The sequence below is a fragment of the Xyrauchen texanus genome, chromosome 37 (assembly GCF_025860055.1).
Source record: "Xyrauchen texanus isolate HMW12.3.18 chromosome 37, RBS_HiC_50CHRs, whole genome shotgun sequence".
Lineage (NCBI taxonomy): Eukaryota > Metazoa > Chordata > Actinopteri > Cypriniformes > Catostomidae > Xyrauchen > Xyrauchen texanus.
In genome coordinates, this window is record NC_068312.1 from 35480072 (window position 1) to 35494479 (window position 14408).

Sequence of the window (14408 nt, forward strand, 5' to 3'; positions counted from 1 at the left end):
TAAGATGTAGAACTGTTTCGTACGGTCTTAAAAGTTCTACTTAATAATCTGGAACCAAACCATGTAATGCTTTAAATATAATTAATAAAATCTTAAAATCAACCCTAAAATGAATTGGTAACCAATGCAAAACCACGAGATGATGAAAGAGAACTCAAGCTATACGATTAAAAGACCTAGTTCGTGTAAAGTCTAGCTGCATAAATTTGCATTGATTATATTCGTGTTAAAGTATGTTGATTTAAAGTTGAAAACAGGGCATTACAATAATCTATGCGAGACAAAGAAAAGCATGAATAAGCTTCTCTGTATCCCTAACCCTCAAAACCTGTCTTACCTTTTTTTCATGAAAATAAAAAATCATCAGGGGATCAAAATGTTAATAAAATCTCTGATTAACATGAAACATTTTCACAATTAAGGCCAAATGAACATTTATGCAACATATTTGATCTCTGAATACTTCTGAATATCAAATACTTTGCTACTTATTTGCTCTAAGAGCACGACAGTGGTACATAATAAAATAACTATACTGAATGAATCTATAGTTCAAATCAGTGCTAACGTCCTGTTTCTTTTTTTTCCACAGTCATGGATATCTCCGATATTGCCCACGGGAAAATTGATGATGACGATAAACAGTATTTCATCCCTTTTCAACAGTGAGTGTGTTATGAGATTAAAAGATGCTTTATTTGCATTATTATAGTATTTCTTTTCATGTTAATTTCCATACAGTTGCGAGAGTCCATCATGCACTGTAATAGTTTTGTCTCCTCTAGGCTGTTATTTTTTATTTTTCAATTTTGTCTTGCTCTCTTTTCTCTCTCTTTTCTTAGGATTGCCATGGAAACGTACATCCGTCAGAGGCAGCTAATCATGTCTCCTCTAATCCCATCTCGTGTCATTGGCGAGAATGAGCCACTCTTTGCTGTCTTCAACAAGGTCATTGCCACACGAGAGGTCAACCACAAAGGACAGGGTAAATCAAAGCGCATCGGCCCAAAAATGTATCTTTGTCTTGTGTTTATATATCACTGGGGAGTAATGTGACCTTGCTGAAGGTGATTTAGAAAGTCTGATATAGTCAAACTATTTCTCATAGCATGTCTCAGGATGTTTCAGTTGTGAATTCATAAAACATAAAAGGTCTGTCACTTTTCAAAGCACGTTTCACACATGATTAAAATGACTGAGGTTGGTAGTAACTTACTGAAAGTTACTAACTTTCTGGTATTTGAGGCGCATTTAAATGTGTCTGTACTTAATTCATTTATTTATAATCATTTTATTTTTTATCAAATCTAAGAAAAACCCATTGCTAGTTCAGCCACCATAATGCATGAATGTCTGTGCAGATTTTACACTGAATATTACACTTTATGATATGCATATCCTGAAGGAAATACCAGTACTCGCAAGGGAGCAAAAGAAGAGTGTTTAAGTTTTAAGTAAGTGTTGGGGTAAAGTTTTGGTTCTGTGTAAATGCAATGCAGCATGATGCCTTGTTTTCTTTCAGCTGTGTTTGGCAATCAGTGCATAATATGACTACTCCTTTGCAGTGTAAATGCGACTATAGAACGCAAAAGTCTGGATCTGAAAGTACAAATCCCATAAATGTTTTCCAAAGGGGAACAGATTTTTAATAATTACACTGTGTAACAAATCTTTTATTTTTTTTTAGTTCCTGGGTAATAATTGTTATTTCCTAATTGCTTAAGCCTCAAAGGTATAGAAAATGGCTATTATTCCCCACAAACATTGCTTTTGTGACCAGGACAGTGATATTTTGAAATGTACTTATTTTCCAGAACATTCCAGATAGATTCAGTGCCGAGTAAACTTGAACTAACTTCTAGAACCTTCCAGTAATATCAATAGCAGGGCTGGGGGAATTAACGCATTAATCTTTGCCAGTAATTTGAAATGATTAACGCATAAAAAAATGCATTTGACAGCACTTTTTTTTGCCTCAATCACAAACACTAAAGCCTCCGTTTTAATGACTTCCTGTTGCGGCGGCTAATGTGAGTGTGCCGAGCCAAGTCATCCTGGCATGATGTAGAAGGACAAGGGTGGAGTTTTGCTCAAGGGTGAGCAATCGACTACTACTCGGGCATCGCACACTTTTAGAAGAGTGGCGATTGCGTTCGTTTGCCCTTACTGTGAGTCAAACCACAGAGCGCCACTTTGCGGAGGCATGCGCTGAAATTTTTTTGGAAGTCAGCAAAGATTAGAGCAAAAGTTAACATCACTTGGGATGGACAGTGCTCGGAACATGACGGCAGCCGCAAGACTAATACCATTTGAACACCTGCCCTGCACGGCGCACAGTGTGCAAAGAAGAATATTTCGAGTGTTTGTGATCTCTCTACCTGTGTGTGTGTGTGTTTCCTCTCTTCCTGCGTCTTGTGTGTGTGCTCTGTTGCTCTCTGTCGTGTGTGTGTGTGTGTGTGTGTGTTTCTCCTCTCTTCCTATGTTTTATGTGTGTTCTCTCTATGTATGTGTGTGTGTGTGTGTGTGTGTGTTTGTGTTTTATCCCCCTCTATCTGTCGTCTGTGTTCTCTTTGTATGTGTGAGTGTGTGTGTGTTCGTTTCAACATGGTTTTAAATTTCAATTTGGACTTTAACATTTTGTGTTTGATATTGTTGGTGCATATGAAGAAATTGCCTTTCTTTTGACCTATTGCCTTAAGTTCTAAGCTGATTCAGTCTTTTTGATATCCTTGATGATTTTAATATCCTACTTGCACTAAAACACTTTGTTGTTTATAATGTTGCTGCATGGAATATATTTGATGGGAATATAGAGAGGAGAGTCTGTTTACAGTTTACAAGATGTCATTAAAAATGTTATTTATAATATTCTTCCTTTTGTTGTTGATTAATTTAATTAGGTGATTCTAAGTTTAAATATTGATGATTACAAGCTTGGGGGAAAAATTTGATTAGTCACAGCAAATTGTGCGATTAATTAGTTACATTGTTTTTATCAATTCCCAGCCCTTATAAATAGTAGTATAAATACAGGGGTCTTAAGCCTACCAGTTCAGTTTTGTTCCAGCTGCCTAAGTGGATACATATCAAGACCTTGCTGGACACCTTGAAGTATGATGAGTACAGCTGGGAGGTCACAGGAGACTTCAAAATGGTGGCATTCCTGATGGGTCACCAAGGCGGTTTTAATACGTTTTCCTGCTATCTTTGCCTTTGGGACAGCAGGCACACCAAGGCGCACTACCACAGGTGGGACTGGCCACAGTGGACTGAGTTCTCTGTGGGGAGGAACAATGTCAAGTGGGAGCCACTGGTGGACCCCCTGAAGGTGCTGATGCTACCACTGCACATCAAATAGGGCCTTCTGAAACAATTATTCAGAGCTCTAGATAAGGAGTCAGCAGCCTTCAATTACCTTCAAGAATTCTTCCCCTAAGCTGTCTTGAGGCAATGTTCGGTGTCTTTGTCGGACCACAGATAAAGAAGATCCTGGAGTGCAATGAATTCCCCAAGAAGCTCACTTGTAAGGAGAAAGCGGCTTGGAACAGCATTGTCGCAGTGGGTTCGGGGCTTCCTGGGCAATTCGAAGGCTGAAAACTATGTGGAGCTGGTTGAGACTCTGGTGAAGAATTATGGCACAATGGGCTGTATGATGTCCCTCAGAATCCATATCCTTGATGCTCATCTTAATAAATTCAAGGAGAACATGGGAGCATACACGGAGGAGCAAGGTGAGCGCTTCCACCAGGATATACTGGACTTTGAATGCCGCTACCAAGGACAGAATAATGAGAACATGATGGGATACTACATTTGGGGATTGGTTCATGAAAGTGATTTACAGTATAATCATAAATCTCGAAAAACTTCTACAAAATATTTTGTAGTCATTTTTGTATTACTTTAGTATAAATACATGTTAATTTGTATTCATATGTTTGTTTTTTCTCACTTTATGTGAACGAAAAGACACAAATACGCCCGTTTTCTCATTGGAAATGGGTACGTTTCAAAATACCACTGTCCTGGTCACAAAAGCAATGTTTGTGGGGAATAATAGCCATTTTCTATACTTTTGAGGCTTAAGCAATTAGTAAATAACACTTACTACACAGGAACAAAAATTGTGTTACATAGTGTTATTTATAAACCTTTAAAAACAGACCCACCGTGAGCTCCGAGGTTGTTAATCACTAGTACAGTATATGCCTTTGCTGCAGCCATCAGTCCATGTTATTTCATCTTAATATAAATTATGTTTAACAGCACTTTAGTAGTTTAATACACTCTCAAACTACTACTACTAAAATGTTGCAATATAATCAAAACATATTGTTTATAAATAGATCAGCCACTCCATAAAAACCACCTGCCTAATATTGCGTAGGTCCCCCTTGTGCCGCCAAATGGTGCCAACCCACATTTAAGAATAACATTCTTCTCACTACAATTTTACAGAGTGGTTATCTGAGTTATTGTTGACTTTGTGAGTTTGAACCAGTCTGGCCATTCTCTGTGGATATAAAAGTAAATTCTTGAGACTGTTGTGCATGAAAATCCCAGGAGATCAGCAGTTACAGAAATACTCAAACCAGCCCTTCTGGCACCAACAGTCATGCCACGGTCCAAATAACTGAGATCAAAATTTTCCCCATTCTAATGGTTGATGTGAACATTAACTGAAGCTCCTGCCTTATGATTGGCTGATTAGATAATGGCATGGATGATTGTTTGTGCCAGATGTGCTGGTTTGAGTATATCTGTAACTGCTGATCCAGTGAGCGGCAGTTCTGTGGAAGGAAATGTCTTGTTGAGTTCAACAGAGAATGGCCAGACTGGTTTGAACTGACAAAGTCTATGGTAACTCAGATAACTGCTCTGTACAATAGTGATGAGAAGAAAATAATCTCAGAATGCTATTCTGAGATGCGGGTTGGCGCTGTTTTGGCACGGGGGGGACCTACACAATATTATGCAAGGGGTTTTAATGTTGTGGCTGATCGGTGTATCCTTATAATCAATGACTTAAAATAAAAGGGTTTTCCATATTTCAAATTTTTTATATAATTTAAATTATATCATTCACCATGCTTCAGGAGAGTGTAGTTCATTCCCCTTTCAAAGACGTTAAGTACACAGTCTTGCACTTTGTCTTTTCATCTGATTTTCAAATGCTTTTTGAAGCATGAAAAAGTGGGCAGCACTGTTCTGCTCCCTATGTGGTTAAATGCAAGAAAGAAAAGTTCAGTTACATTACAGTGTGCAAATATTACATGAATTGCTAATGTTACATTTTGAATGCTGAACATTGGGAGAGTTTGAAGTTTACTAAAACCCCAAATTCATAGTAGACCTAAGACTGAATCTAGCTACAAAATTAAAGTCAATTGGTACAGCAAACTTAATAAAATGCAGAAGGTTAGTACTTCGGATTAGTGACTTAGATAAAACTCCTAACCAGAATGGTTTGGGATTGTCAATGCAGTACTTCCTTGTAAGCACTATAATTCACTTTTTATTGGTTTTACTTGAAACACTTCTTATAAGGCAACATGTAGGTTCTTATGGCATGATTTTATTTTCAGGTCTCTTTGTGACCCTAAAGTTGCTCCCGGGTGATGTCTTCCAGGTTAAAAAAAATTATCCTCATGTTGTGGATCGCACAACAGCTATAGTCAGGAAAATGGGCTTTCCTGAAATTATCCTTCCAGGTTGGTCTTCACATCTTTCAAATGTTGTGGTAATAGCAGTGCTATTTAAACCCCCCAGATGCACATTAGTAAATTCATTATAATTTTTATTTCTTCACACAAAAGACCATTATAAGTTAACATTTATATACAGTTGTGGAGCAGAAGTGCAGTTTGTGCAACTATTATGTCAATCCATTCAGGTTACGTGAGGAACGACATATATGTGACGCTGCTACAAGGAGAGTTTGATCGTGGCAAGAAGACGACGCCAAAAAACGTAGAAGTTATAATGAGTGTGTTGGATGAAGAAGGAAATCCCATGGAGGTAAATACTTACCGTAACAAATTTGAAAAAATGTATACTAATATCTAGGCATCATCCAGGTCTGGCTCCATACAGGTGTGCAACACCAACTTTTCATGATCCAATCAATTCCCAATGTTCAAAATCAAGTCCTGTTCCAATGTTCTGTTTTACTCAGAAAATGACCCATTATGGACATACAATGTGTTGAAAATGCCATTTCATGTTGGTTTGGATTGTCAACTTGATGTGAGTCTTCACCATTACAAAATAGTATTGTGGAGGGTACCATGGTGCTGAAATGAAAATTAGATTTTTATACAGTACATTCATAAAGTTTTCAGACCATATATTATTTTTTTTCACATTTTATTATGTTGCAGCTTTATGCTAAAATGCTTTAAATTATTATTATTATTGTTTTTACATCAATCTACATTTCATACCCCATAATGACAAACCAAAAACCAGATTTTTGATAACTTTGCAAATTTATTAAAAAAGAAAAAACTGAAATATCACAAGTTTTCACAAGTATTCATACCCTTAACTCAGTACTTAATTGAAGCACCTTTGGCTGCGATTACAGTCTCATGTAATTTTGGGTATGAAGCGACAAGCTTTGAACACCTGGATTTGGGGATTTTCTGCCATTCTTCTCTGCAGATCCTCTCAATCTCTGTCAGTTTGGATGGGGACTGTCGGTGGACAGCCATTTTTAGGCCATTCTCTCCAGAGATGTTCGATTGGGTTCAAGTCCAGGTTCTGGCTGGGCCACTCAAGGACATTCACAGAGTTGTTCCTAAGCCACTCTTGCGGTGTCTTGGCTGTGTGCTTAGGGTCATTGTCCTTTTGGAAGGTGAACCTTCAGCCCAGTCTGAGGTCCTGAGCGCTCTGGACCAGGTTTTCATTCAGAATATCTCTGTGTTTTGCTGCGTTCATCTTTCATTCAACCCTGACCAGTCCCCCAGTCCCTGCCGCTGAAAAACGCCCCCACAGCATGATGCTACCACCACCATGCTTCATCGTTGGGATGGTATTACGCAGGTGATAAGCAGTGTCTGGATTTCTCTAGACATGACACTTAGAATTGAGGCCAAACAGTTCAATCTTCATTTCATCGGACCAGAGAATCTTGTTTCTCACAGTGTGAGAGTCCTTTAGGTGCTTTTTTGCAAATTCCAAGCAGGCTTTCATGTGTCTTGCACTGAGGAGGGGCTTCCATCTGCCATAAAGCCCTGATCGGTGGAGTGTTGCTGTGATGGTTGTCCTCCTGCAAGTTTTTCCCATCTTCACACATGATCTCTGGATCTCAACCAGAGTGACCATCATGTTCTTGGTCACCTCTCTTACAAAGGCCCATCTCCCCCGATTGCTCAGTTTGGTGGGCAGCCAGCTCTAGGAAGAGTCCTGGTTGTTCCAAACTTCTTCCATTTAAGAATTATGGAGGCCGCTGTGCTCTTAAGAACCTTAAATGCAGCTGAAACATTTTGTGTGCCTTTCCAAATGACATCCAATCAATTGAATTTGCTACACTTTGACTCCAATCAAATCTGATTTTTGCTTTGTCATTATGGGGTATGGAGTGAAGAAGTGATTTATTTTTTTATATGAAAAAATAAATAATTTAAAGCATTTTAGCATAAGGCTGCAACATAACAAAATGTGAATGAATAAATAAATTAATAAAGGGGTCTGAGTACTTTCTAAATGCACTGTACCATAATATTTTGATGCATATCATGTTACAGAATGATTACCATATTTCTGTATCATGTCATTTTCATTATACATTGAAGTACTTTTAAGAGAACCAAAAATGTCCAAAAAAAAAATATGCTAGTGCCATGGTACTTTGTGATACTTTGTTAGTGTATCAAGCTACTTTGCATTTTAAACTTGAACTTAGGAAATACCACATAGAGGTTATTTCAATACGAATTATATAAATAAAACTATCTCACTGGTTGCTTTGTCCTGAGTTCCTCATGTTGATTAAAGGTTTTCTGTTTCATCTTTTAGCACTCAGCTGCTCTCTCTCATTCACTCTATTTATCTGTGTTTTGACAGCCAAACAGTTGCTGGCATACAAACAGCTCACAAATGTCTCTTTTATAAAATTAATGCAGTTTCAAATGTCCAAAAACACATGGCACAGAAAGCTTTTGCTGCATTGTTCATGCCAAATGCTATTTTAAGATACAATGTGCATATCTGCTCTGTGTTTATTGTTTATATGTTTTCCGCTTATGTTGGAACTATATCGCAAAACATAAAAGCTTCTCTTTCTTAGTCCTGTCATCATATTATATACTGCACCTATTCAGCACTTTTCTTCAACTTTGAACTGTGTACTGCCAGCATTTGTGACTTTCTTTCATATGTGCCATTCATGTAATGCCTCTTGCATCTTTTTAAAGTTGATGTGTGTATTTATTCTGCTTTGTGTAATACTTTCTTTTATTCTAACTTAATATAAACACTGTGCCTCGTGGTGCTATTGAAACTGCTCTTTGTTTTTTGAGCATCCTGTCTTGCCCAACACTGTAACATCGGCTTAACCAATGATGTAAGTTTAGGATGGGACTATCTGTTTTTTGGACCAATGCCAGAATGGAGGATTGTTCATGAAACATGTTTGAAAACAGTAATTGTTTTTGCAATTCCATGTTGTGACACTTGGGGTGCAGAAGTTACACACTTCACCTTTAACATTGAACTGTTTCACCCTTGCAGATAACACTTATTGTTAATGAAATGAAAAAAAAAAAAAAAAATCTATTTCTTCAAAGATAGAAGCTAGTCAGTCTTTCTTCTTTGATATCTCTCTTCAGAAAGCCATTTTTCCTGGAGCTGGCTATGAAGGGATTACTGAATACAAGTCTGTGATCTACTATCAAGTCAAGCAGCCTTGCTGGAATGAGACGGTTAAGGTACAAACACCAGGACATGTAGTGGAAATATCTTGGCTTTAAACTGCCACTAACTTTGTGGCAGCTTTTCTATCTACCAGTTTGCAATTGTTTCTTCCCATTTTTTGTCGGCCATTTATGTTGTGTCAAAAACATAAAATCTTCATCTCCTGAACCACTTGTCTTTAATTTACAGGCTGGTGATTGCCTGTTTATTTGTCCTCTGTACTGTGAAGTTTTTCTAGAAGTATTCTGAACAAATAAAGTGGAGGTTCTAACACATTCACCAGCACTTTTATACCTTCATTTTCTTCTGACTGTCAGGTGGCCATTCCCATTGAGGATGTATGTCGGTGTCACATAAGGCTGACCTTTAGGCACAGGTCATCTCAGGATTGTGAGTTCATAGATATGTTCACTATTTTGTTTTCAAAAGTACTTTAAAGTCAATATAAAATTAAAATGTAATTTCTTAAAGGAGTATTCTGGGTTCAATACAAATTAAGCTCAATCAACTGCATTTGTGGCATAATGTTGATTTACCACAAAAATGTATTTCGAATTTTACCTCCTGTTCAATACACATTCTTAGTCTCAAGGGTAGATCACACACTTGCAGTGACAAAACAACCAGAAGCAATTATTTTCTGGGAGTTGGTGATACCAGCGCTCAACCTTATTCAAATGAGCAGTGGCGTGTTTAGGTGACTACTTATAGGAGTCCAGACAGTTATCTGACACCTGCAACTGCTAATATATAAGTCCATTAGAAACGGCTTCTAGCAACCAAGTATCTTTGAATGACTTTTTATTGTGAATGAGTCCTTAATTTTAGTCCAAAGAAAGAAATCTTTGCCCTTCATAGTGTTTCCTCAAAAAGTTATGACTTTCTTTGCCTCTAAAACAACTTTTTTTTTTGGCTGACGTCACCAAGCCGTTTTTCTGTATTTTATTTTCACATAGAGACCACTTTTCACCATCCAATCAATACTTGATGAATAATATCAAGTCCTACCCTGCATATTTTTCTTGAATATCCTGTAACGCAACATATTTCTGTGTGAAACAGATTTAAAGTGGGTTGTTAACAACGTTTAATGTTGACTCTAAAGTACCTTACTATTTAGATATCTAGGACTATTTTAAAAATGTAAATGCTGTGATTTCCCTTTTTTGTGTGTTATTCAACACTAGTGTATATTTAGCTAATTTACCTGGCAGGTTTGCTTTCATTGTTGAAAATTTTCTGCGCACATTTCTTCAGCCAGAGATAAGTCGGAGAAGCCGTTTGGCATGGCATTTGTCCTTCTGATGAAGCCGGATGGCACCACTCTTCCAGATGGAAAACATGATCTAATTGTCTACAAGGTGAGCATGCTAAAGGTGCCCTCAGCAATTTTGTGTTTGTTACATTTGCTGATATCACAGTGGTCTTGGACTGTATACTGACACCTTCAGTGGATATAGAATGTCCCCACCCCCTTTAAATTATGGATCTGTTATTGCCTTATAGCCTGAATAGCACTACTAAGCAGTGGAGTCCTCTGTGAACTGCTTTTATTCTGAACTAATTAAAGTCTAATTAAAGTGTAAACTAATTGATTACAGCCAATTTGTTAATTTGTGATCTGGAAGGTGGTTGGCTATACCGCAGTCATTTTGCAATTCTAAGGGGAGTGCTCCAGAGGCGTAGCCAGAAATAAGACTTTGGGCGTGCCAAAAGAAAACTAAAGCACAGTTAAGTGAAATATAATAATATGAACATTAACAACCACTGCATAAAGTATTAGCAGCGGAAAGTATTCACAGCGCTTCGCTTTTTCCACATTTTTTTATGTTACAGCCTTATTCCAAAATGGATTATTCATTATTTTCCTCAAAATTCTACAAACAATACACCATAATGACAACATGAAAGAAGTTTGTTTAAAAAAATCACATGTACATAAGTATTCACAGCCTTTGCCATGACACTCAAAATTGAGCTCAGGAGCATCCTGTTTCCACTGATCATCCTTGAGATGTATCTACAACTTGATTGGAGTCCACCTGTGGTAAATTCAATTGATTGGACATGATTTGGAAAGGCACACACCTGTCTATATAAGGTCCCACAGTTAAAAATGCATGTCAAGGGACAGATCTGGGGAATGGTACAGAAATATTTCTGCAGTATTGAAGGGCCCAATGAGCACAGTGGCCTCCATCATTCGTAAATGGAAGAAGTTTGGAACCTCCAGGACTCTCCAGACAGAAGCCACTCCTCAGTAAAAGGCACATGACAGCCCGCCTGGAGTTTGCCAAAATGCACCTGAAGGACTCTCAGACCATGATAAACAAAATTCCCTGATCTGATGAAACAAAGATTGAATTCTTTGGCCTGAATGTCAAGCGTCATGTCTGGAGGAAACCTCATCACCTGGCCAATACCATCCCTACAGTGAAGCATGGTGGTGGCAGCATCATGCTGTGGGGATGTTTTTCAGTGGCAGGAACTGGGAGACTAGTCAGGATCGAGGGAAAGATGAATGCAGCAATGTACAGAGACATCCTTGATGAAAACCTGTTCCAGAGCGCTCTGGACCTCAGACTGGGGTGAAGGTTCATCTTCCAACAGGACAACGACCCTAAGCACACAGCCAAGATAACAAAGGAGTGGCTACGGGACAACTATGTGTATGTCCTTGAGTGGCCCAGCCAGAGCCCAGACTTGAACCCGATTGAACATCTCTGGAAAAATCTGAAAATGGCTGTGCACTGATGCTCCCCATCCAACCTGATAAATCTTGAGAGGTCCTGCAAAGAAGAATGCAAAAATAGGTGTGCCAAGCTTGTAGCATCATACACAAAAAGACTTTAATTGGTGCCAAAAGTGCTTCAACATAGTATTGAGCAAATGTACATGTGATTTTATTTTTATTTTTTTAATTGTTTATACATTTGCAAAGATATCAAACAAACTTCTTTCACATTGTTTTCATGGGGTATTGTTTGTAGAATTTTTAGGAAAATAATTAATTTAATCAATTTTGGAATAAGGCTATAACATAAGAAAATGTTGAAAAGTGAACCGCTGTGAATACTTTCCGAATGCACTGTATATATATATTATTTTTTATTTCAACAATGTATAGTTTAAATGACTGTAAAAAATAAATATATTATTGGAGTAAGTAACCCTGTTAATATATAAAAATAATTTGTCTAACACATTTTTTTTTAGATGATTTGTCATTATTTTCCAAAATATGCTAAAAACACCAATACAAAACACCAGTGGTACAATTTGCACAATACAGGAAAATGTATAAAAATACAACAAACTTAATTGTGGATAAGAAATAAATCAGCTATGCAATGTTGAACAGAGGAATGCACAACTGTAAGAAGGTTCTCAAAACATGTCCATCTTTGAACATTCTTTGTAGAATTGGAGTACAGGGGGGAAAAATAATACTGCTGTTACGTTAATTATTAAGCCAGTATATTATAATACCATATCTGACATGATGCAAACAGATGGCAAGTAGACCGCTGAGTATGTGTAAAAGATTTATATATCATCAGAATAAAATGTACTGAACCAATAAAACGTGGTAAAAATGCAGTACTGCATAACCTACCTTTTCAAGTGTATCCTCCAGATATTCCACAATATGCATAATATATCATAATTACATAAGAAAAGAACTACAATTAACTTATTTTGCTTGTATGGACACATGCCATTATAAAAGGCATATACACTCACCTAAAGGATTATTAGGAACACCATACTAATACAGTGTTTGACCCCCTTTTGCCTTTAGAACTGTCTTAATTCTACGTGGCATTGATTCAACAAGGTGCTGAAAGCATTCTTTAGAAATGTTGGCCCATATTGATAGGATAGCATCTTGCAGTTGATGGAGATTTGTGGGATGCACATCCAGGGCATGAAGCTCCCGTTCCACCACATCCCAAAGATGCTCTATTGGGTTGAGATCTGGTGACTGTGGGGGCCATTTTAGTACAGTGAACTCATTGTCATGTTCAAGAAACCAATTTGAAATGATTCGAGCTTTGTGACATGGTGCATTATCCTGCTGGAAGTAGCCATCAGAGGATGGGTACATGGTGGCCATAATGGGATGGACATGGTAAGAAACAATGCTCAGGTAGGCCGTGGCATTTAAACGATGCCCAATTGGCACTAAGGGGCCTAAAGTGTGCCAAGAAAACATCCCCACACCATTACACCACCACCACCAGCCTGCACAGTGGTAACAAGGCATGATGGATCCATGTTCTCATTCTGTTTACGCCAAATTCTGACTCTACCGTCTGAATGTCTCAACAGAAATCGAGACTCATCAGACCAGGCAACATTTTTCCAGTCTTCAACTGTCCAATTTTGGTGAGCTCTTGCAAATTGTAGCCTCTTTTTCGTATTTGTAGTGGAGATGAGTGGTACCCGGTGGGGTCTTCTGCTGTTGTAGCCCATCCGCCTCAAGGTTGTGCGTGTTGTGGCTTCACAAATGCTTTGCTGCATACCTCGGTTGTAACGAGTGGTTATTTCAGTAAAAGTTGCTCTTCTATCAGCTTGAATCAGTCGGCCCATTCTCCTCTGACCTCTAGCATCAACAAGGCATTTTCGCCCACAGGACTGCCGCATACTGGATGTTTTTCCCTTTTCACACCATTCTTTGTAAACCCTAGAAATGGTTGTGCGTGAAAATCCCAGTAACTGAGCAGATTGTGAAATACTCAGACCGGCCCGTCTGGCACCAACAACCATGCCACGCTCAAAATTGCTTAAATCCCCTTTCTTTCCAATTCTGACATTCAGTTTGGAGTTCAGGAGATTGTCTTGACCAGGACCACACTCCTAAATGCATTGAAGCAACTGCCATGTGATTGGTTGATTAGATAATTGCATTAATGAGGAATTGAACAGGTGTTCCTAATAATCCTTTAGGTGAGTGTGTGTGTGTGTATGTATATATATATATATATATATATATATATATATATATATATATATATATATATATATATATATATACACACATTATATTAGGCATAAAGCTTAAATAATGAGTAACATATTGTAACACATTGGGTGTTATTATAATCATTACAATTGATTATTACATTTCGTTGCATTGAAGTTGAATCTTAAAATAAGTGTCATACAAATGCTTTTTCATTTAGGTGTGCAAGCTTACATTTTGGGTGGCAGTTGCACACCCATGGCTATGGGCTCACTATTTTAGGGTTTTATTTTAATACATGTTTGTTTTTGATATTGTTTTTTTTTTTCACTTGGATATTGTGGGTTACTATGTGTAAATGAAACCATAAAAAAGTCTAATTGTGTATTTTTGGCTAGGGTTCGGCAATCTATGGCACGTGAAGTACCCCTTCACGTGCCGTAGATTGCCGAACCCTAGCCAAAAATCAGTGGCAACAGTTAGAGAGAGGAAGTATTTTATTTATATGAAGTCCCTCATATGTGTA

The 14408-nt window shown here is 37.7% G+C and overlaps 1 protein-coding gene across 1 annotated transcript in view; it reads left to right on the plus strand.

Moving 5' to 3' along the window:
* The window catches only part of dock5 (dedicator of cytokinesis 5), an 87872-nt gene that overhangs the window by 20656 nt on the left and 52808 nt on the right, over nucleotides 1-14408 (plus strand). Inside the window, exons 11-17 of the mRNA XM_052108653.1 lie at nucleotides 593-665; nucleotides 843-985; nucleotides 5586-5711; nucleotides 5894-6018; nucleotides 8832-8930; nucleotides 9234-9306; nucleotides 10174-10277. Coding sequence (XP_051964613.1) covers nucleotides 593-665; nucleotides 843-985; nucleotides 5586-5711; nucleotides 5894-6018; nucleotides 8832-8930; nucleotides 9234-9306; nucleotides 10174-10277 — 743 coding nt within the window. The remainder of the gene's footprint in view (nucleotides 1-592; nucleotides 666-842; nucleotides 986-5585; nucleotides 5712-5893; nucleotides 6019-8831; nucleotides 8931-9233; nucleotides 9307-10173; nucleotides 10278-14408) is intronic.